Source organism: Chiloscyllium punctatum, chromosome 8, assembly GCF_047496795.1.
Source record: "Chiloscyllium punctatum isolate Juve2018m chromosome 8, sChiPun1.3, whole genome shotgun sequence".
In the NCBI taxonomy this organism is placed as follows: domain Eukaryota; kingdom Metazoa; phylum Chordata; class Chondrichthyes; order Orectolobiformes; family Hemiscylliidae; genus Chiloscyllium; species Chiloscyllium punctatum.
In genome coordinates, this window is record NC_092746.1 from 134293813 (window position 1) to 134320540 (window position 26728).

At 47.8% G+C, this 26728-nt stretch overlaps 1 protein-coding gene across 13 annotated transcripts in view; it reads left to right on the top strand.

The window, feature by feature from the left end:
• The first annotated feature begins 7202 nt into the window (after positions 1-7202).
• The window catches only part of macf1b (microtubule actin crosslinking factor 1b), a 228923-nt gene continuing 209397 nt past the window's right edge, over positions 7203-26728 (top strand). For 9 of the 13 annotated variants that reach the window (XM_072576562.1, XM_072576566.1, XM_072576574.1 and 6 more), the window contains exons 1-4: positions 7204-8049; positions 17561-18110; positions 21846-21938; positions 23022-23171. In XM_072576562.1, the coding sequence (XP_072432663.1) occupies positions 17601-18110; positions 21846-21938; positions 23022-23171 (753 nt within the window). In that variant the 5' untranslated portion in view covers positions 7204-8049; positions 17561-17600. Of the gene's footprint in view, positions 8050-17560; positions 18111-21845; positions 21939-23021; positions 23172-26728 lie in introns of all 13 variants that reach the window. The other 4 variants (XM_072576571.1, XM_072576569.1, XM_072576570.1 and 1 more) reach the window with 2 other exon arrangements.

The following is a 26728-nucleotide window of genomic DNA, read 5'->3' on the forward strand; positions in this document are numbered from 1 at the left end:
ATTCGGTCGCCCGAGATAGAAATGGAGAGGTCTAGGAAGGGGAGGGAGGAGTCTGAGACAGTCCAGGTGAATTTGTGGTCAGGGTGGAAGGTGTTGGTAAAGTGGATCAACTGTTCAACCTCCTCGTGGGAGCGCGAGGCAGCGCCGATACAGTCATTGATGCAGCGGAGGAAAAGGTGGGGGGTGGTGCCAGTGTAGCTGCGGAAGATGGACTGTTCCACATATCCTACGAAGAGGCAGGCAAAACTGGGGCCCATGCAGGTGCCCATGGCTACTCCTTTGGTTTGGAGGAAGTGGGAGGATTGGAAAGAGAAGTTGTTCAGAGTGAGGACCAGTTCAGTCAGTCGAAGGAGGGTGTCAGTGGAAGTTAAACATAACTAAACATAACCAAATTGTGGTTACTATCACCAAAGTGCTCACCTACCTCCAAATCTAATACCTGGCTGGGTTCCTTATCCAGTACCAAATCTAATGTGGCCTCACCCCTTGTTGGTCTGTCTACATACTATATCAGGAAATCTTCCTGCATACATTGGACAAAAAATAACCCATCTAAAGTACTCAAACTATAGTATTCCCAGTCAATATTTGGGAAGTTGAAGTCTCCCATGACAACTACCCTGTCACTCTCGCTCCTCTCCAGAATCATCTTTGCTATCCTTTCCTCTATATCTCTGGAACTATTCAGAGGTCTATAGAAAACTCTCAACAGGGCAACCTCTCCTTTCCTGTTTCTAACCTCAGCCCATACTACCTCAGTAGAAGAGTCCTCAATCTTTCTTTCTACCACCGTAATACTGTCCATGACGAACAATGCCACAACTCCCCCCTTTTACCATCTTCTCTGTTCTTACCGAAACATTTAAATCCCAGAAACTGCAACAGCCATTCCTGTCCCTGCTCTATCCATGTCTCCGAAATGGCCACAACATCAAAGTCCCAGGTACAAACGCATGCTGCAAGCTCACCCACCTTATTCTGGATGCTGCTAGTGTTGAAGTAGACACACTTCAAACCACCTTCCTGCCTGCTGCTACACTCCAGTGACCTTGAAACCTTATTTCTGACCTCACTACTCTCAACCTCCTGGACACTGGAACTACAATTTAGGTTCCCGTCCCCCTGCTGAATCAGTCTAAATCCTCCCAAACAGCATTAACAAAATCCCCCCCCACACCAGGATATTGGGACTCCTCTGGTTCCTGTTTGTAGAGGTCTCACCTACCCCAGAACGAGCCCCAATTATCCAGCTATCCGAAACCATCCCTCCTGCACCATCCCTGCAGCCACATGTTCAACTCCTCGCTGTCTCTATTCCTTGCCTCACCAGCACGTAGCACCAATAACAAACCGGAGATAATAACTGTTTGTTCTCGCTCTAAACTTCCACTCTAGCTCCCTGGATTTCTGTTAAGGAGAGTCTAAAGGGCTTTTACAAATACATTAAGGACAAAAGGGTAACAAGGGAGAGAATAGGGCCCCTCAAAGATCAGCAAGGTGGCCTTTGGGTGGAGCCACTGGAGATGGGGGGAGGTACTGAACGAGTATTTTGCATCAGTATTTACTGTGGAAAAGGATATGGAAGATATAGAATGTAGGGAAATAGATGGTGACATCTTGAAAAATGTCCAGGAGGAAGTGCTGGGTGTCTTTAAACACATAAAGGTGGATAAATCCCCAGGACCTGAGCAGTCCAAAGATGTGCAGGTCAGGTGAATTGGCCATGTTAAATTGCCCATAGTGCGAGGTACATTAGTCAGAGGGAAATGGGTCTGGGTGGGTTACTCTTTGGAGGGTCGGTGTGGACTTGTTGGGCCAAAGGGCCTGTTTTCACACTGTAGGGAATCTAATCTAAGCTAAGGTGTCCCCTAGAACTCTGTGGGAAGCTAGGGAAGTGACTGCTGGGCCTTTTACTGAGATATTTGTATCATCGATAGTTACAGGTGAGGTGCTGGAAGACTGGAGGTTGGCAAACATGGTGCCACTGTTTAAGAAGGGTGGTAAAGACAAGCCAAGGAACTATAGACCAGTGAGCCTGACCTCGGTGGTGTGCAAGTTGTTGGAGGGAATCCTGAGGGACAGGATGTATATGTATTTGGAAAGGCAAGGACTAATTAGGGATACTGGATTAGTGGTGCTGGAAGAGCACAGCAGTTCAGGCAGCATTCAATTTCGCTGCTCGTTGGATGCTGCCTGAACTGCTGTGCTCTTCCAGCACCACTAATCCTGATTAGGGATAGTCAACATGGCTTTGTGTGTGGGAAATCATATCTCACAAACTTGATTGAGTTTTTTGATGAAGTAACAAAGAAGATTGATGAGGGCAGAGCAGTAGATGCAATCTATATGGACTTCAGTAAGGCATTCGACAAGGTTCCCCAGGGGGGACTGATTAGCAAGGTTCGATCTCATGGAATACAGGGAGAACTAGCCAAAGTTAGAAGACAGAGGGTGGTGGTGGAGGGTTGTTTTTCAGACTGGAGGCCTGTGACCGGTGGAGTCCCACAAAGATTGGTGCTGGGCCCTCTACTTTTTTATCATTTACTTAAGTGATTTGGATGCGAGCATAAGAGGTACAGTTAGTAAGTTTGCAGATGACACCAAAGTTGGAGGTGTATTGGACAGCGAAGAGGGTTACCTCAGATTACAACAGGATCTTGACCAGATGGGACAATGGGCTGAGAAGTGGCAGATGGAGTTTAATTCAGATAAATACGAGGTGCTGCATTTTGGGAAAGCAAATCTTAGCAGGACTTATACACTTAATGGTAAGGTCCTAGGGAGTGTTGCTGAACAAAGAGACCTTGGAGTGCAGGTTCATAGCTCCTTGAAAGTGGAGTCACAGGTAGAACGGATAGTGAAGAAGGCGTTTGGTATGCTTTCCTTTATTAATCAGAGTATTGAGTATAGGAGTTGGGAGGTCATGTTGCGGCTGTACAGGACATTGGTTAGGCCACTGTTGGAATATTGTGTGCAATTCTGGTCTCCTTCTATCAGAAAGATGTTGTGAAACTTGAAAGGGTTCAGAAAAGATTTACAAGGATATTGCCAGGGTTGGAGGATCTGAGCTACAGGGAGAGGCTGAACAGGCTGGGGCTGTTTTCCCTGGAGCATCGGAAGCTGAGGGGTGACCTTATACAGATTTACAAAACTATGAGGGGCATGGATAGGGTAAATAGTCAAAGTCTTTTCCTTGGGATTGGGGAGTCCAGAACTAGAGGGTAGAGGTTTAGGGTGAGAGGGGAAAGATATAAAAGAGACCTAAGGGGCAACATTTTCACACAGAGGGTGGTATGTGTATGGAATGAGCTGCCAGAGGATGTGGTGGAGGCTGGTACAATTGCAACATTTAAGAGGCATTTGGATGGGTATATGAATAGGAAGGGTTTGGAGGGATATGGGCCGGGTGCTGGCAGGTGGGACTAGATTGGGTTGGGATATCTGGTCGGCATGGACGAGTTGGGCCGAACATCTCTGTGATTGTATAATTCTCGACACAGGAACCACAGTGGGCACCTGCTACATTCAACTTGCCATTTGCTCCAAATTGCATCCGTGTTGGACACCAGACATCATCACCCCATCCATATGGACATTGGCATCTGATGTAGCCAGCCTCGAAGAACCCTCATGACCCAGCTCCAAGCCATGTACAGGACCATTCTGCCAGTTAATACTTCCCATTGAGCTGCTCTGGTAACTCTCAGTATAACGCTGCAGCACGGACACTGTGTGTTCAGAGATTCCCCACAAGGTCTCCCACCATGCCCCACCCTATCCCCCCCAGCTCAGGAACACCCTCTTTCCTCACTCTCCCCAAGATTTATTCACCCAATTTCAACTCCTGCTGTGATGGGATTCAAAGCCATGCCCCAGATTGTAAGCCTGGTTTTCTGGATTACTGGAGTCATAGAGATGTACATCATGGAAACAGACCCTTCGGTCCAACCCGTCCATGCCGACCAGATATCCCAACCCAATCTAGTCCCACCTGCCAGCACCCGGCCCATATCCCTCCAAACCCTTCCTATTCATATACCCATCCAAATTCCTTTTAAATGTTGCAATTGTACCAGCCTCCACCACATCCTCTGGCAGCTCAGTCCATACACGTACCACCCTCTGCGTGAAAACATTGCCCCTTAGGTCTCTTTTATATCTTTCCCCTCTCACCCTAAACCTATGCCCTCTAGTTCTGGACTCCAGTAATATTACCACCTGCTCCTCATACCGAAGCTTTGGTTTGAAGTCTATGAGGTGGGTCAGACCAGGGTACCATTTCCCAGTTTGACTGCATTGTCTTGGTGGTGATGGCTATACCGTGAGAGGGAATTTAAAAAGTCAGTGGACAATGGAGAGAGGGAGGCCGATGGTTTGGGTGTGAGTATAAGATGTGACAATGTGTTGAACAAGTTGGATTACCTGTTTGGAATCAGTCACTAGACTCCAAGGCCCCCAGTATTTGACAAAACATTGTAGAAAAGCTGAAAGATAACAGCAGATAGGTCATTGTGAGGATAAAGTGGAAGCTTTGATTGTAAAAGTGATTTCCCAGTGTAGTCTGACACTGACAGGACAAGAGAATCTGTCCCCCCGAGCACTCCATGTTTCCCCAGGACAGGTGAAGGCAGGATGAATGAAGATATTCCTCAGGCTACGTTGGTGTGTGGATTAGATCAATATACAAAGAGAAAAATAACAAGAGGGAAATGGAGAAGGGGATGGAGGCTGGGAGGGAAAGGAAACCAGAGAGAGAGAGAGAGAGAGAGAGTGTCCAGGGTGTTCTTCCCGTTTCAGGACTGTTCTCCTGGACTGAGACTAAAGGAAGTGGGAGAGGTAGCAGCCAATGGGGTGTGGACGTCTGTCTCCCTGAGACTCACAGCTCAACTTGGAGACAGATTTGGAATCAGTGTTTGCAATGCTGCCGGAGTAATCTGTGTCACTGATTGTCTAATGTCTCACAGAGTGAATTCCATCATGCTGGCTCTTTCCCAGTCAGACAGTGAGCATCTCCCTGGGAGACAGCACTTTGCATCAACTCTACTGTCTACAACCTCCACCTCATTATAACTCCACTGGCCATGTCAGACTCAGACTGAGTGCCAGGCCCCTGTGTCTCTGACCTACATTAGCTCTCAGTCTAACAATGTTTTTGCTTGTAAAGTTTTTCACACTTCTTTTGTAATCCTTTTCCAGTCTTGACTCCCCTTTCTCTTGGGGGTGTATGGGGCATGGGCTAAGGTGCCTCAAGACCCAAAGTTGTTGAACCTCAATATTGAGTCCAGGAGGCTGTAGAGTTAACAGGTAGATAATGAGGTGCTGTTCTTCCTGCTTCTGCTGAGCCTTGTTTGAGCATTGCAGCAAACCTGAGACAGAGAAGTTGGCCAGGGATCAGGGTGGGGTGTTAACGTGGCAGGTAACTGGAAGTTCAGGGACTATTTTGCAGACAGAATGCCGGTGCTCTGTGAAGTGGTCACCCAGTGTACGCTCTGTTTCCCCAGTGTAGAGGAGACCACATTGTGAGCAGCAGATGCAGTAGACTAGATTGTGGGAAGTGCAGGTAAAGTGCTGCTTCACCTGGAAGGTGTGTTTGGGGCCTTGGTTACTGATGGGGGAAGAAATGAACAGACAGGTGTTACACCTTTGGCGGTTGCAGGGGAAGGTCCCATGAAGCTGGGGCTGGGGGATGGTGTTGAGAGTGAAGGGGGAGTGGACCTAGGTGTGATGGAAGGAATGGTTCCTGAGGAAGGCTGACAGGGGAGGGGAGGGAATGTGCGTCTGGGAGTGGCATCCCACTGGACGATGTATGGTCCAGGTTCCTGTGGGAGTTGGTGGGTTTGTTGTGGATCACCTTATTACCGGATGTAGTGGATATCAAGGGGGGGGGGAGACAGTGGCCTAGTGGTGCCTTCACTAAACTATTAATCCAGAAAGTCAGCTAATGTTCTGGGGACATGTGGTCTAGTCCTGCCACGGCAGATAGTGGAATTTTTTTAAAACTCTAGAATTAAGGGTCTAATTGTAGATACCATTGTAGATTGTCAGCTTAAACCCATGTGGTTCACTAGTATCATTTAGATTGGAGATCTGCCATCCTTACCTGGTCTGGCCTACATATGACTCCAGACCCACAGCAATGTGGGTGACCTTTAGCTGGGTAATAAATGCTGACCTATCATCCTTATCCCATAAATGAATAAATAAATCAATGGCCAGCCCTAATGGAAACAGAGATGTCAAGGAGGAGAAGGGAGGAGTCAGAGGTGGACCAGGTGAAGGTAAGAACGGGTGGAAATTGGAAGTGAAATTGATAAACCTTTCCAATTCTGGACATGAGAAGGAAGCAGTGCCAATAACATCATCGATATACCAGAGAAAGAGTAGACTGGAACAAGGACCCATGCTGGTACCCATGGCCACCCCTTTGAGGGAAAATGGAAAAGAGAATTGTTGAGGGTGAGGATGAGCGCGGCCAAGTGGAGGAGGGTGGGAGGGATGGGCCCTTTGTTCCAGGATGAAGCAGAGAACCCTGAGACTATCCTGATGGAGGTTGGGCGTGTAACGGGATTCCATTTCTTGATAAAGAGGGGGATGGATCCTGCAAACTGGAAATTCTGAAAGTGAAATGTAAGAGGAATAGAGTTGGATGATGAGAGCAGGCTCAGAGAGTCATATGCCCTACTCCTCACCTATATTCAATGATTTTAAGAGAGGGGGAGACTGAGGAAAGAGAAATTGAAGCTGTAAGGGTGAGAGAGACTGAGAAACGGGGGGGGGGGGAGGGAGACTGAGAAACAGAGAGGGGGGGAGGGAGACTGAGAAACAGAGAGGGAGGGGAGAGGGAGACTGAGAAACGGAGAGGAAGAAAGAGTGAGGGAGAAAGTCTGAAAATCAGAGAGAGAGAGAGAGAGAGAGAGAGACTGAGAAAGAGAAATGGAGAGAGTGAGGGAAAGACTGAGAAACAGAGAGAGGGAGAGACAGAAAGAGGGAGAGAGAGAGACAGTGAGAGGCTAATAGTGGGTTTCGGGGGATGGGGATTTGGGTGGCAGTTGGGGACAGGTTTCTGGCCCTTGTTACTTTCCCAGGGGCTGTAGCCCGTGCCTTGGGTAGGGAGAAGCCAGTGATTGGCTGAAGACAGATTTTGGGTGAGGGGCATTGAAGAGCTGGTGTCAGACGGAGAGAACAGGAACAGATTCTCAGGCTGAGCTGATTGTGATAAATGATCAGAAACAAGTGAACAACCCCCAGTTCAGTGCCTGGTGTGAGAGAGGAGCAGCAACAGAGTTTAGCTCAGACAGAGAGAGACAGACAGAGAGAGAGACAGAGAGAGGGAGTGAGACAGAGAGAGAGAGACAGACAGAGTGAGATACAGAGAGAGAGAGACAGTGAGATAGAGACAGGGGGTTACAGAGAGAGGGAGACAGAGAGAGACAGTGAGATAGAGACAGGGGGTTACAGAGAGAGGGAGACAGAGAGAGACAGTGAGATAGAGACAGGGGGTTACAGAGAGAGGGAGACAGAGAGAGACAGTGAGATAGAGACAGGGGGTTACAGAGAGAGGGAGACAGAGAGAGACAGTGAGTTAGAGACAGGGGGTTACAGAGAGAGGGAGACAGAGAGAGACAGTGAGATAGAGACAGGGGGTTACAGAGAGAGGGAGACAGAGAGAGACAGTGAGATAGAGACAGGGGGTTACAGAGAGAGGGAGACAGAGAGTTAGACAGAGAGATAATGAGACACAGGGTGAAAGAGAGAGAGTGAGACAGAGAGAGGCAGACAGACAGGGCGACAGAGAAAGAGTGAGAAAGAAAGATAGGGAGAGACAGAAATAGTCGGAGAGAAACAGAGAGAGGGAGATAGAAAGAAAGGGAGAGAGAGACATAGAGAAAAAGTCAGAAAGAGAACGCGAGGGAGAAAAAAAAGGGGCGGGAGAAAACGGACAGAGAGAAAGGCAGAGAAAAGGGATAAAAAGAGAGAGAGAAAAGAGACTGAGAAAGAGAAGAGGTGCTGAGGCAGGACTGAAATAAAGTGGCTGGCACAGATAACAAGGTAAGTAATAAAGGAGGGGGAATGAGGGAGGGAGGGAGGAGGAGTGAGGGAGGGTGAGTGTGAGGGGGGAATGAGGGAGGGAGGGGGAGTGAGGGAGGGTGAGTGTGGGGGGAATGAGGGAGGGAGGGAGGAGGAGTGAGGGAGGGTGAGTGTGAGGGGGGAATGAGGGAGGGAGGGGGAGTGAGGGAGGGTGAGTGTGAGGGAAGGGGAATGAGGGAGGAGGGGGAGTGAGGGAGAGTAAGGAGGGTAGTGAGGGAGGGAGGGCGAGTGTGGGAGTGTGAGGGAGGGAGAGAGGGAGGGAGGAATGAGGGAGGGAGGAGGAGTGAGGGAGGGTGAGTGTGAGGGAAGGGGAATGAGGGAGGAGGGGGAGTGAGGGAGAGTAAGGAGGGTAGTGAGGGAGGGAGGGCGAGTGTGGGAGTGTGAGGGAGGGAGAGAGGGAGGGAGGAATGAGGGAGGGAGGAGGAGTGAGGGAGGGTGAGTGTGAGGGGGGAATGAGGGAGGGAGGGAGGAGGAGTGAGGGAGGGTGAGTGTGAGGGGGGAATGAGGGAGGGGGAATGAGGGAGGGAGGAGGAGTGAGGGAGGGGGAATGAGGGAGGGAGGGGGAGTGTGGGAGTGTGAGGGAGGGAGAGAGGGAGGGAGGGGGAGTGAGAGAGGGAGTGAGGGAGGGAGAGTGAGGGAGGGGGAGTGTGAGGGAGGGGAGAGTGAAGGAGGGGCAGTGAGGGAGGGAGGATGTGTGTGAGGGAGGGGGAGTGAGGGAGGGAGGGGGAGTGAAGGAGGGTGTGAGTGTGAGGGAGTGAGGGGGAGTGAGGGAGGGGGAGAGTGAGGATGAGGGAGAGAGGGAGGGGGGAGTGAGGGAGGGGGACTGAGGGAGGGAGGGAGAGGGAGAGAGAGGGAGTGAGGGTGGAGTGAGGGAGGGAGGGAGCGTGAGGGAGGGGGTGTGAGGGAGGGGAGTGAGTGAGTGAGGGAGGGAGAGTGAGGGAGGGAGAGTGTGGGAGGGGGAGCGAGGGAGAGTGATTGTGAAGGAGTGTGTGAGAAAAAATCCCAGTTGTGGAGAGAAAGAGTGAGGGAGTATCTAACCTCGTGCTGTCCCTGTCCTGTGAGTATTTGATGGGAGACAGAGGGTGGTGGTGGAGGGTTGTTTTTCAGACTGGAGGCCTGTGACCAGTGGAGTGCCACAAGGATCGGTGCTGGGCCCTCTATATTTTGTCATTTACATAAATGATTTGGATGTGAGCATAAGAGGGACAGTTAGTAAGTTTGCAGATGACACCAAAATTGGAGGTGTAGTGGACAGCGAAGAGGGTTACCTCAGATTACAACAGGATCTGGACCAGATGGGCCAATGGGCTGAGAAGTGGCAGATGGAGATTAATTCAGATAAATGCGAGGTGCTGCATTTTGGGAAAGCAAATCTTAGCAGGACTTATACACTTAATGGTAAGGTCCGAGGGAGTGTTGCTAAACAAAGAGACCTTGGAGTGCAGGTTTATAGCTCCTTGAAAGTGGACTCACAGGTAGATAGGATAGTGAAGAAGGCGTTTGGTATACTTTCCTTTATTGGTCAGAGTATTGAGTACAGGACTTGGGAGGTCATGTTGCAGCTGTACAGGACATTGGTTAGGCCACTGTTGGACTATTGCATGGTTTGGAGATGCCGGTGTTGGACTGGGGTGTACAAAGTTAAAAATCACACAACACCAGGTTTTAGTCCAACAGGTTTAATTGGAAGCACACTAGCTTTCGGAGTGACAATCACCTGATAAAGGAGCATCACTCTGAAAGCTAGTGTGCTTCCAATTAAACCTGTTGGCATATTGCATGCAATTCTGGTCTCCTTCCTATCGGAAAGATGTTGTGAAACTTGAAAGGGTTCAGAAAAGATTTACAAGGATGTTGCCAGGGTTGGAGGATCTGAGCTACAGGCAGAGGCTGAACAGGCTGGGGCTGTATTCCCTGGAGCGTCAGAGGCTGAGGGGTGACCTTATAGAGGTTTACAAAATCATGAGGGGCATAGATAGGGTAAACAGACAAAGTCTTTTCTCTGGGGTGGGGGAGTCCAGAACTAGAGGGCATAGGTTTAGGGTGAGAGGGGAAAGATATAAAAGAGACCTAAGGGGCAACTTTTTCACACAGAAGGTGGTACGTGGATTGGGATATCTGGTCAGCATGGATCGAAGGGTCTATTTCCCTGCTGTACATCTCTATGACTCTGAGTTTAGAAGGACGGGGGGGGGAAGCTGATTGAAAATTACAGAATACTGACAGGCCTGGATAGAGTGGACATGGAGAAGTTGTTTCCACCAGTGGGAGAGACTGGGATCCGCAGGCACAGCCTCAGTGTGAAGGAACTGAGATGATGAGGAATTTCTTCAGCCAGAGGGTGGTGACTCTGAAACTCCTTGCTGCAGAGGCCAAGTCACTGTGTGTATTTAAGAAAGGTGGCACAGTGGTTTAGTGGTTAGCACTGCTGCCTCACAGCGTCGGGGACTAGGGTTTGCACATTGTCCCTGTGTCTGCGTGGGTTTCCTCCCATGATCCAAAGATGTGCAGGCCATGGGAAATTACCCATAGTGACTAGATTAGATTAGGTCCCCTACAGTGTGGAAACAGCCCAACAAGTCCACACTGACCCTCTGCAGAGTAACCCACCCAGACCTATTTCCTTCTGACTAACACACCTAACACTGAGGGCAATTTAGCATGGCCAATTCACACAACCTGCACATCTTTGGACTGTGGGAGGAAACCGGAGCACCCGGAGGAAACCCACACAGACACGGGGAAAATGTGCAAACTCCACACAGTCAGTCTGGCCAAGGCTGGAATCAAACCTGGGACCCCTGGTGCAGTGAGGCAGCAGTGCTAACCACTGAACCACTGTGCCACCTGTAGTGCTGAGGGATACGTAGGTTAGTTGCATTAGTCAGGGGTAAATGTACAGTAATTGGAATGGGTGTGGGTGGCTTACTCTTCAGAGGGTTGGTGTGGACTTGTTGGACCGGAGGGCCTGTTTCCAAACTGTAGGGTTTCGATGAAGTATATAGAGTGGTTGTTGATGAGTTAGGGGGTAAAGGGTTACATGGAGAAGGCAGGAGAATGGAAATGAGAAACCTATCAGCCATGATCGAATAGTAGAGGAGACTCGATGGGCCGAATGGTCTAACTCTGCTCCTTTATTTGATGATCGTATGGAGAGTGAGTGTAAGGGAGATGAATTTGTTTATTGCACATGTGTCTAATTTCCTGTTTAATGCCATTCCCAAGGTCACCCCTGCAGCTTGGGGTCTCTACAATTCCCATTCATGATTTTTGCCCCCTGGTGTTTCTTTGCTTTACTCATCCAGATTCCACATTGTCAGAGTTAATATCCTTCCTCTCTATTGTATTAATTTCCTCTTTAACCAGTAAAGACAATTCCATCATCTTGCGTTTTTGCCTGGTCTTCCTAATTACTGAATACTCCTGATATTCAGCTCCCCTTCCTTAGTCTCCCAGCAGCCATTGCTCCATACTTCCAAACCTGTTGTTATTGACTGCTGTGTTTCATCTGCCCACTTTATTGTGAGTGCCCCATATACTCGGACACAAAGCCTTGAGTATTGTCTTCTTAATATTTTTAGTCTTGTTCACGTTATTTTGAACTTTGGCTTCAATTCCCTGCTAATCACTTTTCTCATTGTCGTGGTTGTGGGTATGTTCGCTGAGCTGGGAAGTTCATTTGCAGACATTTTTAACTCCTGTCTAGATGACATCTTCAGTGTTTTGGAGCCTCCTGTGAAGTGCGGCTGTACTGAGTCTTCTGGAATTTATTTGGGTCTGTTTCTGCTGCTTTCGGTTGTTTGTAGTAGTGGCTGGTATACTGAGTCTAGGTGCTTGTTGATTGAGTCCGTGGTTGAGTGCTATGCTTCTAGGAATTCTCTGGCTATTCTCTTTCCGGCTTGTGCTGTGATTGTTGTGCTGTCCCACTCGAATTTGTGGTCCTTGTAATTTACATAATTTACAAGATTCCATGCAAAGACTGCACAAAACACAATATAGGGCAAACAGGCAGACAACTAACAGTCCACTTCCACGAACATCAACTAGCCACTAAATGCCATGACCAGATGCTCCTAGTGTCATACACACAGATGACAGGGACCACAAATTCGACTGGGACAGCACAACAATCCCAGCACAAGCTAAACAGAGGGCAAGGACGCAGTTATGCTGCAGTTATATAAAACCCTGACTAGGCTCCACGTGGAGTACTGAGAGCATGTCAGGGCATCACACCTTAGGAAGGTTGAATTGGCCTCAGAGGGAGGGAATACAATGAAAGGTTCACAAGAATGATGACTGGATTTTAGAGGTTAGGTTATGCATCAAGGCGATACAAATGAGGCCTGTTTCCTCTGCAATGTAGAAGCCTTATAAAAGGAATAAAAGGATGACTAGGGTAGGTATCGGTCCAGTCAAGGATAGTAGTGGGAAGTTGTGTGTGGAGGCGGAGGAGATTGGTGAGACACTAAATCAATACTTTTCGTCAGTATTCACTCAGGAACAGGACACTGTTGCTGATGTGAATATTGAGTCACAAGTGATTAGAATGGATGGCTTTGAGGTACGTAGGGAAGAGGTCTGGGGAATACTGGAAAGGATGAAAATAGATAAGTCCCCTGGGCCTGATGGCATTTATCCTAGGATCCTCTGGGAAGCTAGGGAGGAGATAGCGGAGCCATTGGCCTTGATTTTTATGTCGTCGTTGTCTACGGGAATAGTGCCAGAGGACTGGAGGATAGCGAATGTGGTCCCCTTGTTCAAGAAGGGGAGCAGGGATAGCCCGAGTAACTATAGGCCAGTGAGTCTCACTTCTGTTGTGGGCAAAGTCTTAGAGAGAATTGTAAGGGATAGGATTTATGAACATCTGGACAGGAATAATGTGATCAAGGATAGTCAGCATGGTTTTGTGAAGGGCAGGTCGTGCCTCACAAATCTTATTGAATTCTTTGAGAAGGTGACCAAGGAAGTGGACGAGGGTAAAGCAGTAGATGTGGTGTATATGGATTTTAGCAAGGCGTTTGATAAGGTACCCCATGGCAGGCTAATGCAAAAACTACGGAGGTATGGCATTGAGGGTGCATTAGAGGTTTGGATTAGGAATTGGCTGGCTGGAAGGAGACAGAGGGTAGTAGTTGATGGTATAGGTTCATCTTGGAGCGCAGTTACTAGTGGTGTTCCACAAGGATCTGTTTTGGGACCATTGCTGTTTGTCATTTTCATAAATGACCTGGAGGAGGGGCTTGAAGGCTGGGTGAGCAAGTTTGCGGATGACACGAAAGTCGGTGGAGTTGAGGACAGCGAAGAAGGATGTGTCAGGTTACAGCGGGATATAGATAAGTTGCAGAGCTGGGCAGTAAGGTGGCAAATGGAGTTCAATGTAGCTAAGTGTGAAGTCATTCACTGTGGTAGGAGTAACAAGAAGATGGATTACTGGGCTAATGGTAGACTACTTGGTAGTGTGGAAGAGCAGAGGGATCTTGGTGTCCATGTACACAGATCTTTGAAAGTTGCCACCCAGGTAAATAGTGCTGTGAAGAAGGCATATGGCGTACTGGCTTTTATTGGTAGAGGAATTGAGTTCCGGAGTCTTGAGGTCATGTTGCAGTTGTATAAGACTCTAGTGCAGCCGCATCTGGAGTATTGTGTGTAGTTTTGGTCGCCATATTATAGGAAGGATGTGGAGGCACTGGAACGGGTGCAGAGGAGGTTTACCAGGATGTTGCCTGGTATGGTAGGAAGATCGTATGAGGAAAGGCTGAGGCACTTGGAGCTTTTCTCATTGGAGAAAAGAAGGCTTAGGGGTGATTTGATAGAGGTGTACAAGATGATTAGGGGTTTAGATAGGGTTGACAGTGAGAACCTTTTTCCGCTAATGAAGTCAGCTGTTACTAGGGGACACAGCTTTAAATTAAGGGGTGGGAGGTATAGGACAGATGTTAGGGGTAGAGTTTTTACTCAGCGGGTTGTGAGTTCATGGAATGCCCTGCCAGTAGCAGTGGTGGACTCTCCCTCTTTATGGTCATTTAAGTGGGCATTGGACAAGCATATGGAGGTTATTGGGCTAGTGTAGGTTAGGTAGGCTTCTGTTGGCGCAACATCGAGGGCCGAAGGGCCTGTACTGCGCTGTATTTTTCTATGTTCTATGTTCTAATGGGTGATCTGATCGCAATCCGAGAGATATTGATAGGAAAAGACAGAGTAGATAAACTATTTCCATGGGTTGAGGATTCTAGAACTTGATGGCATAGTCTGAAAGTTAGGGCCAGACTATTCAGGAATGATATTAGGAAGCAATTCTCCTCACAAAGGATGGGAGAGATTTTGAACTTTCTTCCACAAATGACAGTTGATGCTGGATCAGTTGTTAGTATTAAATCAGAAATAGATAAATTTGTGTTTAGCAAAGGTTTTAAGAGATATTGTTCAAAGGCAGGTATCAGGAGTTAGGCCACAGAAGAGCTGTGATCTCATTGGATGGTGGAACAGGCTCGAGGGGCTGAATGGCCTACTTCTGTCACACATCCCCCAGAACCATTCCCATGCCCCAGGACTCTGAAACCTCGCCCCTCACCCCATCTCTTCAGGCATGTGTTTCTCTGATATATCATGCTGTTTCTACTCTGACCAGCATGTGGCACTGGTAGTAATACTCACAGCACAGTGGCTCAGTGGTTAGCACTACTGCCTCATAGTGCTAGGGTCCTAGGTTCAATCCCAGCCTTGGGTGACTGTCTGTGTAGAGTGTGCACATTCTCCCTGTGTCTGTGTGGGTTTCCTCCCACAGTCCAAAGATGTGCTGGTCAGGTGAATTGGCCATGCTGAATTGCCCACAGTGTTAGGTGCATTACTCAGAGGGAAATGGGACTAGGTGGGTTACTCGTCGGTGTGGACTGGTTGGGCCAAAGGGCCTGTTTCCATGCTGTAGGGAAGGGAATGGAATGGAATCACTATCTCTGAAGTTTCTAAATACTTCCTTGTTCTGTCTTTAGGGTCACATCCCTGTTTTATCTATGTCATTGATACTGTTGTGTACCACAACCACTGGCTGTTCACCACCACTGCCCAGCTCTGGAATGTTCTGTCACCCTTGACCCTAGCACTGGGGAGACACCATACCATCCTGTCTATTCCCTTTACAATTGAACTCCTGATAATTATTGCATTCCCACACTTTCTCCCCTGACCATGTGCAGTGAGATAACCATCGAGCTGCTAATTCAGCTGCTATCACTTTCCTCCTGATAGACCATTCCCCCAACAGTATCCAAAGTGGTCAATCAGCATTGCACAGGAATGGCCACAGGAGAGGCCTGCACTTCCTGCCTTGACCAACATCTCTGCCTGGTGGTTACCCCATTCCCTTTCTTATCTTGTTGTGTGTCTACCTCTATTATCTGTGTTATCCAGGACTCTCTCAGCAGGAACTACAGCTGCACTAGTCCCAGGCCCTGGGAAATGTTAGATCCAGAGGAGCAACAGTTTCAAGCTCTGCTACTGTGGCTTACTCCTTTGGATAAAATACTCAGATTGCCCTGAAAGTCAGATAATATCAATTACTCTAGAATCCTTTATCTTTGCACCTCTGCATTATTGCCTGTATGATCTATAAATGCCAAAGAAAGACCCTATAAACTATAATCAATAAAAATAGTAATAATACTCACCCAATTAGAACTGTGTCACCCAGTCAGCTGTGTCTGATTGCTCTGCATCACCTTGTCAATCCTGACCTCAGGAACTATGTCACTGGATCAACACCATGTTCTCTCCTCACTCTAGTCTCTGCTGCTTCCTGATAAACATGTTCCTGTGTCCAATCCAGTATTTACTGTTTGTACCTTTAGATCTCATTGACTTTGTTTCAGATGCTGTGCACATTTAGAAAAGAAATTTCAGGTGTTTGATCGATTTGGCTGTTTAATTTCCTTAAAGCCTATTGGCTCTGGGCCTGATTCTGCCTTTTACTCTATAATTAATTTACCTGTTAAATTCCCGCTTTGACCCAAACTCCCAGTTCCTCACTCTTTCAGCCTCACTCCAATGAGGTCTCCCTCACTCTGACAGTGTAGCTGTCCCTGACCAGGAGGAAGTTACTGAATTATTAGAAGAAGCCCAGCATGGAAGATCAATGGATGGACTTAAAAAGGGAATGGGTTAGGGAAGTGAGTGTTGGTCCAATTCAAGACTGAGAATGGGGACGAGGACATGATGATGAAATCAGCAAATTTGATGTTGCTGTTTTGAGTGTAGAGGACATGAACAACACCCCAGAAATGATTATAAATTGGGAGGGGGGAGGGAAGGAGACACTTCGTGAAGTGATGATGGGGCTGGGAGCTGACCAGTCTTGAAGTCTTGGTGCAGGTGGATAACGTTATGGTGGCTTGGATAGGGTGGATTGGAAAGCAGTCTTTCCATTCTTCGAGGGGACGTTAACCAGGGGCTTTGGATTTAAGTCAAGATGACAAAAGACAAGAGGGAAGTTGAGTAGAAATATTTTATACTCAGAGGACAGTGATAGTCTGCAACTCACTGCCTGAAATGATGGTTGAGTCCAAACTCCCACAAACCTGAGGCAGGATGTAAACATTCACTTTCATTTCCATAGGATCTGGGATGATGGGCCAAGAGCTGGAAAATGGGATGAATATAATCAGATCCGTGTCCTGCATGGACATGATGGGCTGAATGTTCACCAACTGTGCTGTATGAGCCTGTGAATTACCAAGTGGAACACTGTTAACAGGGTGTACATGGACTTTCGAAAGACATTCAATACAGAGCTGCACAAAACAGACCGATGAATAATATATAGCTGTCAGAATATAAGGGACGTGATCAAAATTGGCAGAGTGACAGGATGCAGAGAGTAATGGGTATTGGGTATTTGTTAGGCTGGAGGAAGGTATGTTGGGGGGCTTGATTAGATTAGATTAGATTCCGTACAGTATGGAAACAGGCCGTTCAGCCCAACAAGCCCACACCGACCCTCCGAAGAGCAACCCACCCAGACACATTCCCCTACATTTACCCCTTACCTAACACTACGGGCAATTTAGCATGGTCAATTCACCTTACCTGCACATTTTCAGAGTCACGAGTCTTTGAAACACTGTTCCTGAAAAGCATAGTCCTTGAATATTTTGAAGGCCGAGATGGAGAGATACTTGTTAAACAAGGGGGTGAAAAGTTATCAGTGGCAATGTGGGTTTGAGGAACCAGTCAGCTCAGGTATCATTTTATTGAAAATTGGAGCAGGTTGAAGGGGCTGAATGGCTTGTACTTGTCACAGAGTGTGGTCGGTTACAACCAATCAGAGGACAGCATCAGAATAATCATCTGATGAGAAATACATTGTAGGGCCATAGGGAAGAGGCAGGGGAGTGGAACTGACTGAGCCAAAGTGGGCTGAATGTTCTCTGTCAGTGCTGTATAATTCTATCTGGAATGTTCCTTTGTTTAATTGCAGAGAGAAGGTTCAGGAACATTGAGCAGCTGAAGGATTAACAATGGGCAGCTGTTCCAGTCACTCACTCTGTCTTGGACATGACAGGAAACACTGCCAGGCTAGGCTGCCAGAACCTTCCGGAATTCACAAAACTGGATGCCAAACAGTGTCTGGGAATGACCACAATGGCCTGAAACTGAGCAGTGATGATTTGGAGCAGTTCACCAAAGCTTGGACATGTAGAGACACCGGATCATTGACTAAACAGAGTGATGGAGAATCCAAGGACATCAGCAAAGTGGAGCTAGTGACAGAGGATATCTCCAATGTTAAAGCTGATTCTCTCCATCAGTTCTGGCTGTCAGTGGGAAGGGATTGTAGGTGTGAATGTGGAACTGGATGGTCTTGGCAAACAGTCACTGGGCAGGAAGTGACTGAAATCAGGGAGGTGACTGAGACGGTCATCACTGAGGTCATTGAAGTCACTGAGTTCCCAGTCATTCAGAGGAGGAGCGAGTCAAAGAAAACCACTATGGCTGGGATCTTGCTGTGTCATAAGGAGCCTATGCAGGTTTCTGAGCTTTGAGTTATTACTTAGCATTGTCAATTCCACCATTTGTTGCTCCATCTCGAGTGTTCTCTCCCATCAGTCCAGCCCATCTCTGTCTGACCTTCTCCCTCACAATCAGTCACTACATGGGGTTTACCTACCTCGTCCTGTCTGACCCTCTCTAATTCTGGCCAATCTCCTCTCTTTGAGTCTTCTCTTCCTTGACAATTGACAGACTAGAACCATTCCTTCATTGATCTTCCTGCTGTGGACTTCAGGAAGAGGCTGGAAAATTTAAACTGTTACCTTGTGATACAAAAACAGAAATAACTGGAGAAACTCAACAGGTCTGGCAACATCTGTGGAGAGAAAGCAGAGTTAACGTTTCGAGCCCAGTATGACTCCTCTTCAGGAATCTGAATTTTTGGGTTTGCTGTGAAAGAACAGACTGGAAACATTAACTATGTTTCTCTCTCCACAGATGCTGCCAGACCTGCTGAGTTTCTCCAGCAATCTCTGTGTTTGTTTCAGATTTCCAATATCTACCATACCTGGGTCTGTATTTGCTAGAGTTTTGAAAAGTGAGGGAGGAGGGGAAATGAGGAAACTGTTGAAGTCCACATTGATGCCCTGGGGTTGAAGTGTTCCGAGGCGGAAGATGAGGCGTTCTTCCTCCAGGCGTCTGGTGGTGAGAGAATGGCGGTGAAGGAGGCCCAGGACCTCCATGTCCTCGGCAGAGTGGGAGGGGGAGTTGAAATGTTGGGCCACAGGGTGGTGTGGTTGATTGGTGCGGGTGTCCCGGAGATGTTCCCTAAAGCACTCTGCTAGGAGGCACCCAGTCTCCCCAATGGAGACCACATCGGGAGCAACGGATACAATAAATGATATTGGTGGATGTGCAGGTGAAACTTTGATGGATGTGGAAGGCTCCTTTAGGGCCTTGGATGGAGGTGAGGGAGGAGGTGTGGATGCAGGTTTTGCAATTCCTGTGGTGGCAGGGGAAGGTGTCAGGAAGGGAGGGTGGGTTGTTGGGGGGCGTGGACCTGACCAAGTATCTGTGACTACTTGCGCCTACACCCGATGCCTGGAGGAAGAACGCCTCATCTTCTGCCTCGGAACACTTCAACCCCAGGGCATCAATGTGGACTTCACCAGTTTCCTCATTTCCCCTCCCCCCACCTTACCCCAGTTCCAACCTTCCAGTTCAGCACCATCCTTATGACCTGTCCTCCCTACCTATCTTCCTTCCCACCTGTCCGCTCCACCCTTATCTCTGACCTATCACCTTCATCCCCACCCCCATCCACCTATTGTACTCTTTGCTACCTTCTCCCCACCCCCACCCCCCTCTCATTTGTCTCTCCACCCTGGAGGCTCCCTGCCTCTATTCCTGATGAAAGGCTTTTGCCCGAAACATCGATTTTCCTGCTCCTTGGATGCTGTCTGACCTGCTGTGCTTTTCCAGCACCACTCAGATCTAGACTCTGATTTCTGACATCTGCAGTCCCCACTTTCGCCAGGGTTTTATAGAGCTGCAGCATAACCTCATGGCTCTTAAACTCAATCCCCCTGCTAATGAAAGCCAACACACCAAACGCTTTCTTTAACAACCCTATCCACTTGGGTGGCAACTTTGAGGGATTTATGTACGTGTATCCCAAGATCCCACTGTTCCTCCACACTGCCAAGAATTCTGTCTCTAGCCCTGTATTCAACACTTGAGAGAGTTCAGAAAAGATTTACAAGGATGTTGCCGGGATGGAGGATTTGAGCTACAGGGAGAGGCTGAACAGGCTGGGGCTGTTTTCCCTGGAGCGTTGGAGGCTGAGGGGTGACCTTATAGAGGGTTATGAAATCACAAGGGGTATGGATCAGAAAAATAGACAAAGTCTTTCCCCCGGGTAGGGGCATCCAAAACTAGATGGTGCAGGTTTAAGGTGAGAAGAGAAAGATATAAAAGAGACCTGAGGGGCAACTTTTTCTCACAGAGGGTGGTACGTGTATGGACTGAGCTGCCAGAGGATGTGGTGGAGGCTGGTACAATTACAACATTTAAGAGGCATTTGGATGGGTATATGAATAGGAAGGGTTTGGAGGGATATGGGCTGGGTGCTGGCAGGTGGGTCTAGATTGGGTTGGGATATCTGGTCAGCATGGATGAGATGAATGAAAGGGTGTGTTACGATGCTGTACATGTCCTTGATTCTATGACTCTAATAGCACAGTCTCACTGTCAGGAGATGCAGTGGCATACTGGTATTGTCAATGGGCTGACAATCCAGAACTCCCAGGTTAATGTTCTGGGACATGTTCTGGTCTGGCCTACACGCGACTCCAAACCCACATCCAATGCAGTTGATTCTTGAACATTTCATGAACAAATTAAAAAGAATCGAGTGTCTTGTAACCCAATAATTGCAGCAGCTGTGGGAAATTGTAATCTCCATTTATATTCCTCAATGCAAATCTTCATTAATTTTCTTAATTTATTTGAGGGACGTGGGCACCTCTGGCTTGGCCAGTATTTAATGACCATCTTTCACTGAGAGTCAGTCCCTTTGCTGCAGGACTGGAATCACATGTAGGTCAGACCAGGTAAGGAGAGCAGGTTTCCTTCCCGAAAGACCATGAGTGACCTGGATGGGTTTTACAGTTATTGAAAATGGCTGGCATGGTTACCCTGCAATGAGTCACGTTTTCGTCTGGAATTATCACAGTAATTTAAGTTTCACCCACTGCCATTACCAACACTAACCACAGTCTATTCTTTGGAGGCGGCACTGTGGTTTGCGCTGGCACGGTGGCTCAGTGGTTAGCACCGCTGCCTTATAGCGCCAGGGATCTGGGTTCGATTCCAGCCTCAGGTGACTGTGTGGAGTTTGCACATTCTCCCTCTGTCTGCGTGGGTTTCCTCCCACAGTCCAAAGATATACAGGTCAGGTGAATTGGCCATTCTAAATTGCCCGTAGTGTTGTGGGGTAGTCAGGGGAAAATATAGGGCAATGGGTCTGGGTGGGTTACTCTTTGGAGGTTTGGTTTGGGCTGGAGGGATTCTCATTCTAATTCTAACAGAGTGGGCAATGGATGTATTTGAGACAATTTTCTAAGTTTACAGCCAACTAGAGAACAAGATATTTCTGATTAAATCTCATTTGTTGTTTCAATCCAATTCAACATAGTCTCCTCCTCCTTTCAGTCACAGCTGCAGTTTTCCCTTCCCCCAATGAAGGCAGATCCTGTGTCTGTATTTAATACCTTGGGACTTGATTCCTTGAACGGAGTTCATCCAGCACATGAACAAGCCTCAGTCATTGCTTACCAACCATTTAACTTGTCGACTGTCGCATGGGGAGAGGGAAATGGATATCTGGTGTGTGTGTGTTACTTGGGCTTGTCATAGCCTGTGGTCAGCACAGTATCTCAGTGGGTGACATGATATCTCAGTGGGTGGCACGATATCTCAGTGGGTGGCACGGTGACTCAGTGGTTAGCTTCACAGTGCCAGGGGCCCGAGTGCGATTCCAACCTTTGGTGGAACGTTTGTTCATTCTCTCCATATCTGCGTGGGTTTCCTCCCACAGTCCGAAGCTGTGCATATGAGGGCGATTGGCCAAGGGAAATGTGGGGTTACAGGGATGGGGTACATCTGGGTGGGATGCTCTTGGGAGGGCCAGCGTGGACTCAATGGGCCAAATAGCCTGTTACAGCAATGTAGGGATCCTATGTGGATGTTAATCATTTTCCATTGTACATCAGGAGGGTCTGGAATCGCCTGGAGAATGTAGACGAGAGACGATGGAGCTGGGAAACTTACAACTCGAGAACAACAAGCTCCAACAGACGGAAGAGGTAAGGAGAGCTGTCACCATAAGGACCTTGCATTCTCTCTGGGTAGGTCGAACAGAGTACTCCAATATCACTCCCTACGAAGTCTGTGTAAATGGGTCAGTCTTGAATGAATTGAATGAGCTGTGAAATTACGACCAAGATCCGTCAGACAGTGAGGTTAGGCTGCATTTGTTAATCATTAGAGAAAGTGTCACTGACAAGGAATTCACAATAAATTCCTTCACATTTTCTCTCTCCATCTGTCATTGCTTCCCTTTCTGTCCTGCCCTTTCACTATTTTTATCACTCACTGATCTGTCCCTCTCTCCCATTCCCCTCCACCACACTCCTGCATTCTTCCTGTCTCCCAAGTTACTGCTTCTCCATCCCTTCTCTCTGTTTTGCCCTTGCTCTTTTTCTCTGTCCTATTTTTTCTATCTATCTATCACCCTTTTCATTGTTTGCCTTACATCCATTGCTCAGTTCCTTTCACTTCTTTTCCTTTTTATACCATCTCTCTCTTTCTCCCTCACTCTGAACACCTTGTTTAGAGAAATGTTTTTATACCTTATACAATCTGACTGGCCAGAGTCACATTTCTTCTCAAGTAGCTAATTCCACTTAAAACCGTTGTCATTAAACACACAGGATGAAACTCCTGGTTCTCTCTGTCGCTCACGGTGGCACAGTGGTTAGCACTGCTGCCTCCCAGCGCCAGAGACCAGGGTTCAATTCCCGCCTCAGGCGACTGACTGTGTGGAGTTTGCACATTCTCCCCGTGTCTGCGTGGGTTTCCCCCGGGTGCTCCGGTTTCCTCCCACAGTCCAAAGATGTGCAGGTTGAGATGGATTGGCTGTGGGATAGTGTCCAGGGATGTGCAGGTTAGGGTGGATTGGCCATGCTAAATTGCCTCATAGTGTTCAGGGATGTTTAGGTTAGATGGAAAATACAGGATTATAGGGATAGGGTAGAGAGTGGATGTGTGTGGGATACTCTTGATGGGCTGAATAACCCGATTCCACACTGTAGGGAATTCTATGATTCACTTTCTCACTCTCTAGTGCTGCCTCTGAATGCCTGGAAAAATGTTCTTCTCTTTACCAGGATCCTGGTCAAACTGGCCCTTCACTGGTATCAGGATCTCTTGCTGATGGTCTGGAAAGCTGGATCAGTGACATTGAAGATGTGACAGCCAATCAGAGGCCTCCCTCCTCCGAGCTGGAGGTAGTGAAAGCACAATTACAGGAACAGAAGGTAATGGTCTCGTTCAGGCAGGCACCTCGGAAATATTCTGTGGGAGAGACCCTCCATGGATAATGTTGAGTATTCGCACTGTCTGAGACTAATGGCCACAATGTGGAGCAGTTATTCAGTCTTTAGACTGAGCTGGTCATTACTGATTCTGGACAGAGAGTGAAGGGACTGACTGCAGGGAGCAGTTTCAGTATTGAAGGAACGGCGAGACATTTCCCAGTCAGGATGGGGAGTGACTTGGAGGGGAATATGCAGTGGATGGTATTCCCATGTATCTGCTGCCTTTGTCCTTCAAGATGGAAGTGGCCATGGGTTTGGAAGGTGTTGTCTGAGGATCTTGGTCAAAAGAACACTGAAGGACAATATAAAATAGAGTGTAAAATTCTAAAGGGGGTGCAGAGGGTCCTGGGGGTATATGTAATGTATCGTTGAAGGTGGCAGGACCAGGGGAGAGAGCAGTTAATAAAGCAGGCAGTATCCTCAGCTTTATTACTGGGGCCGAGAGTACAATAGCAGGGAGGTGATGTTGAATTTGTCCAGGACCCTTGTTGGTCCTCAGCTGGAGTAATGTGTACAGGGTGTGGGCCCCACATTATAGGAAAGATGGGAATGCATTGGAGAGAGTGCAGAAAGTGATTTACAGGAATAGTTCCCAGAATGAGAAACTTCAGGGATGGGGGGGGACGGAGATTGAAGACGTTGGGACGGTTCTCCCCAGAGAGAGGGCGGCTAAGAGGGAGATCTGGTAGAGGTTTCCAAAACCGGGAGTGAGGCTGGACAGAGCAGACAGGGAGAAACAGTTCCTGCTCGTACCAGGAAGAAGAACATGAGGGACATTGATACAAGGGAAAAAAAACTTTCTCACTTAGTGAGCAGAGTCTGGAATGTACTGTCTGAGAGTGTGGGGAACTGGACAAAGTGGCTAAAAGGGGAAACCATGGATGGTTGCAGTGTGAAGTCAAGGGACTGCCACTGACTGAAGTACTCCTTCAGTGAGCCAGTACAGACACGGCAGGATAAATCACCTCCTTCTGGTCGATGTTGACCCAGTGGGTGTGTACAGCAATGAGTGAGTGTGAGTGTGTATAGCAGTGAGTGAGTGTGTACAGCAATGAGTGAGTGTGATTGTGTACAGCAGTGAGTGAGTGTGTACAGCAGTGGGTGTGTTTAGTAATGAATGAGTGTGGTGTGTATAGCAGTGGATGTGTACTGCAATGTGTGAGTGTGGGTGTGTATAACAGTTGCTGTGTACAGCAGTGAGTGAGTGAGAGTGTGTATAGCAGTGAGTGTGTTTCGCACTGAGTGGGTGTGGTGTGTATAGCAGTGAATGTGGGTGTGTCAAGCAGTGGGTGTGTATAACAGTGGGTGTGTATAACCGTGAGTGAATCTGGGTGTGTATAGCAGTGAGTGTGTACAGCAGTGACTATGTACAGCAATAAGTGAGTATTAGTGAGTATAGCAGTGGGTGTGTATAGCAGTGAGTGAGTGAGAGTGTGTATAGCAGTGGGTGTGTTTCGCACTGAGTGGGTGTGGTGTGTATAGCAGTGAATGTGGGTGTGTAAAGCAGTGGGTGTGTATAGCAGTGGGTGTGTATAGCAATGAGTGAGTGAGAGTGTGTACGGCAGTGAATATGTCCAGCAGTGTGTGTGAACAGTAATGAGTCAATGTGTTAGCAGTGAGTGTGTGTAGTAGTGAGTGTGTACAGCAATGAGTGAGTGTGGGTGTGTATAGCAGTGGGTGTGTACAGCAGTGAGTGTGTACAGCAATTAGTGAGTGTGTATAACAGTGGGTGTGTACAGCAATGAGTGAGTGTGTATAGCAGTGAGTGAGTGTAAGTGTGTACAGTAGTGCGTGTGTGTCCAGCAGTGTATGTGAACAGTAATGAGTCAATGTGTTAGCAGTGAGTGTGTGTTGTAGTGAATGTGTACAGCAATGAGTGAGTGTGAGTGTGTACAGCAGTGGGTGTGTACAGCAGTGGGTGTGTACAGTAATAAGTGAGTGTGAGTGTGTATAGTAGTGAGTGTGTACAGCAATGAGTGAGTGGGGGTGTGTATAGCAGTGGGTGTGTACAGCAATGAGTGAGTGTGTACAGCCATGGGTGTGTACAGCAGTGAGTGTGTACAGCAATTAGTGAGTGTGTATAGCAGTGTGTGTGTATAGCAGTGTGTGTGTGTAGCAGGGGGTGTGTATAACAATGAGGAGAGTGTTTAGCAGTGAGTGTGAACAGCAGTGAATGAGTGTAAGTATGTACAGTAGTGCGTGTGTGTCCTGCAGTGTGTGTGAACAGCAATGAGTGAGCGTGTACAGCAATGAGTGGGTGTGAATGTGTATAGCAGTGGGTGTGTACAGCAATGAGTGAGTGTGTTAGCAGTGAGTGGGTGTAGTAGTGAATGTGTACAGCAATAAGTGAGTTTGGGTGTGTATAGCAGTGGGTGTGTACAGCAGTGAGTGTGTACAGCAATTAGTGAGTGTGTATAACAGTGGGTGTGTACAGCAATGAGTGAGTGTGTATAGCAGTGAGTGAGTGTAAGTGTGTACAGTAGTGCGTGTGTGTCCAGCAGTGTGTGTGAACAGTAATGAGTCAATGTGTTAGCAGTGAGCGTGTGTAGTAGTGAATGTGTACAGCAATGAGTGAGTGTGAGTGTGTATAGCAGTGTGTGTGTACAGCAGTGGGTGTGTACAGCAATGAGTGAGTGTGAGCATGTATAGTAGTGAGTGTGTACAGCAATGAGTGAGTGTGGGTGTGTATAGCAGTGGGTGTGTATAGCAGTGGGTGTGTACAGCAATGAGTGAGTGTGTACAGCAGTGAGTGTGTACAGCAATTAGTGAGTGTGAGTGTGTATAGCAGTGGGTGTGTACAGCAGTGAGTATGTACAGCAATGAGTGAGTGTGAGTGTGTACAGCAGTGAGTGTGTAAAGCAGTGAGTGAGTTTGGGTGTGTATAGCAGTGGGTGTGTACAGCAATGAGTGAGTTTGAGTGTGTATAGCAATGAGTGAGTGTGTACAGCTGTGGGTGTGTACAGCAATGAGTGTGTACAGCAATTAGTGAGTATGTATAGCAATGTATGTGTATAGCAGTGGGTGTGTATAACAGTGGGTGTGTACAGCAATGAGTGAGTGTGCAGAGCAGTGTGTGTACAGCAGTGAGTGAATGTAAGTGTGTACAGCAGTGCGTGTGTGTCCAGCAGTGAGTTTGTACAGCAATAAGTGAGTGTGTTAGCAGTGAGTGTGTACGGCAATGAGTGAATGTGTACAGCAATGGGTGTGTACAGCAATGAGTGGGTGTGGGTGTGTATAGCAGTGGGCGTGTATAGCACTGAGTCAGTGTGAGTGTGTATAGTAATGGGCGTGTATAGCACTGAGTCAGTGTGAGTGTGTATAGTAATGGGTGTGTACAGCAATGAGTGTGTGTGAGTGTGTATAGTAATGGGTGTGTACAGCAATGAGTGTGTGTGAGTGTATATAGCAGTGGGTGTGTACAGCAATGAGTGTGTGTGAATGTGTATAGCAGTGAGTGTGTATTAGCAGTGGATGTGTACAGCAGTGAGCGAGTGTAA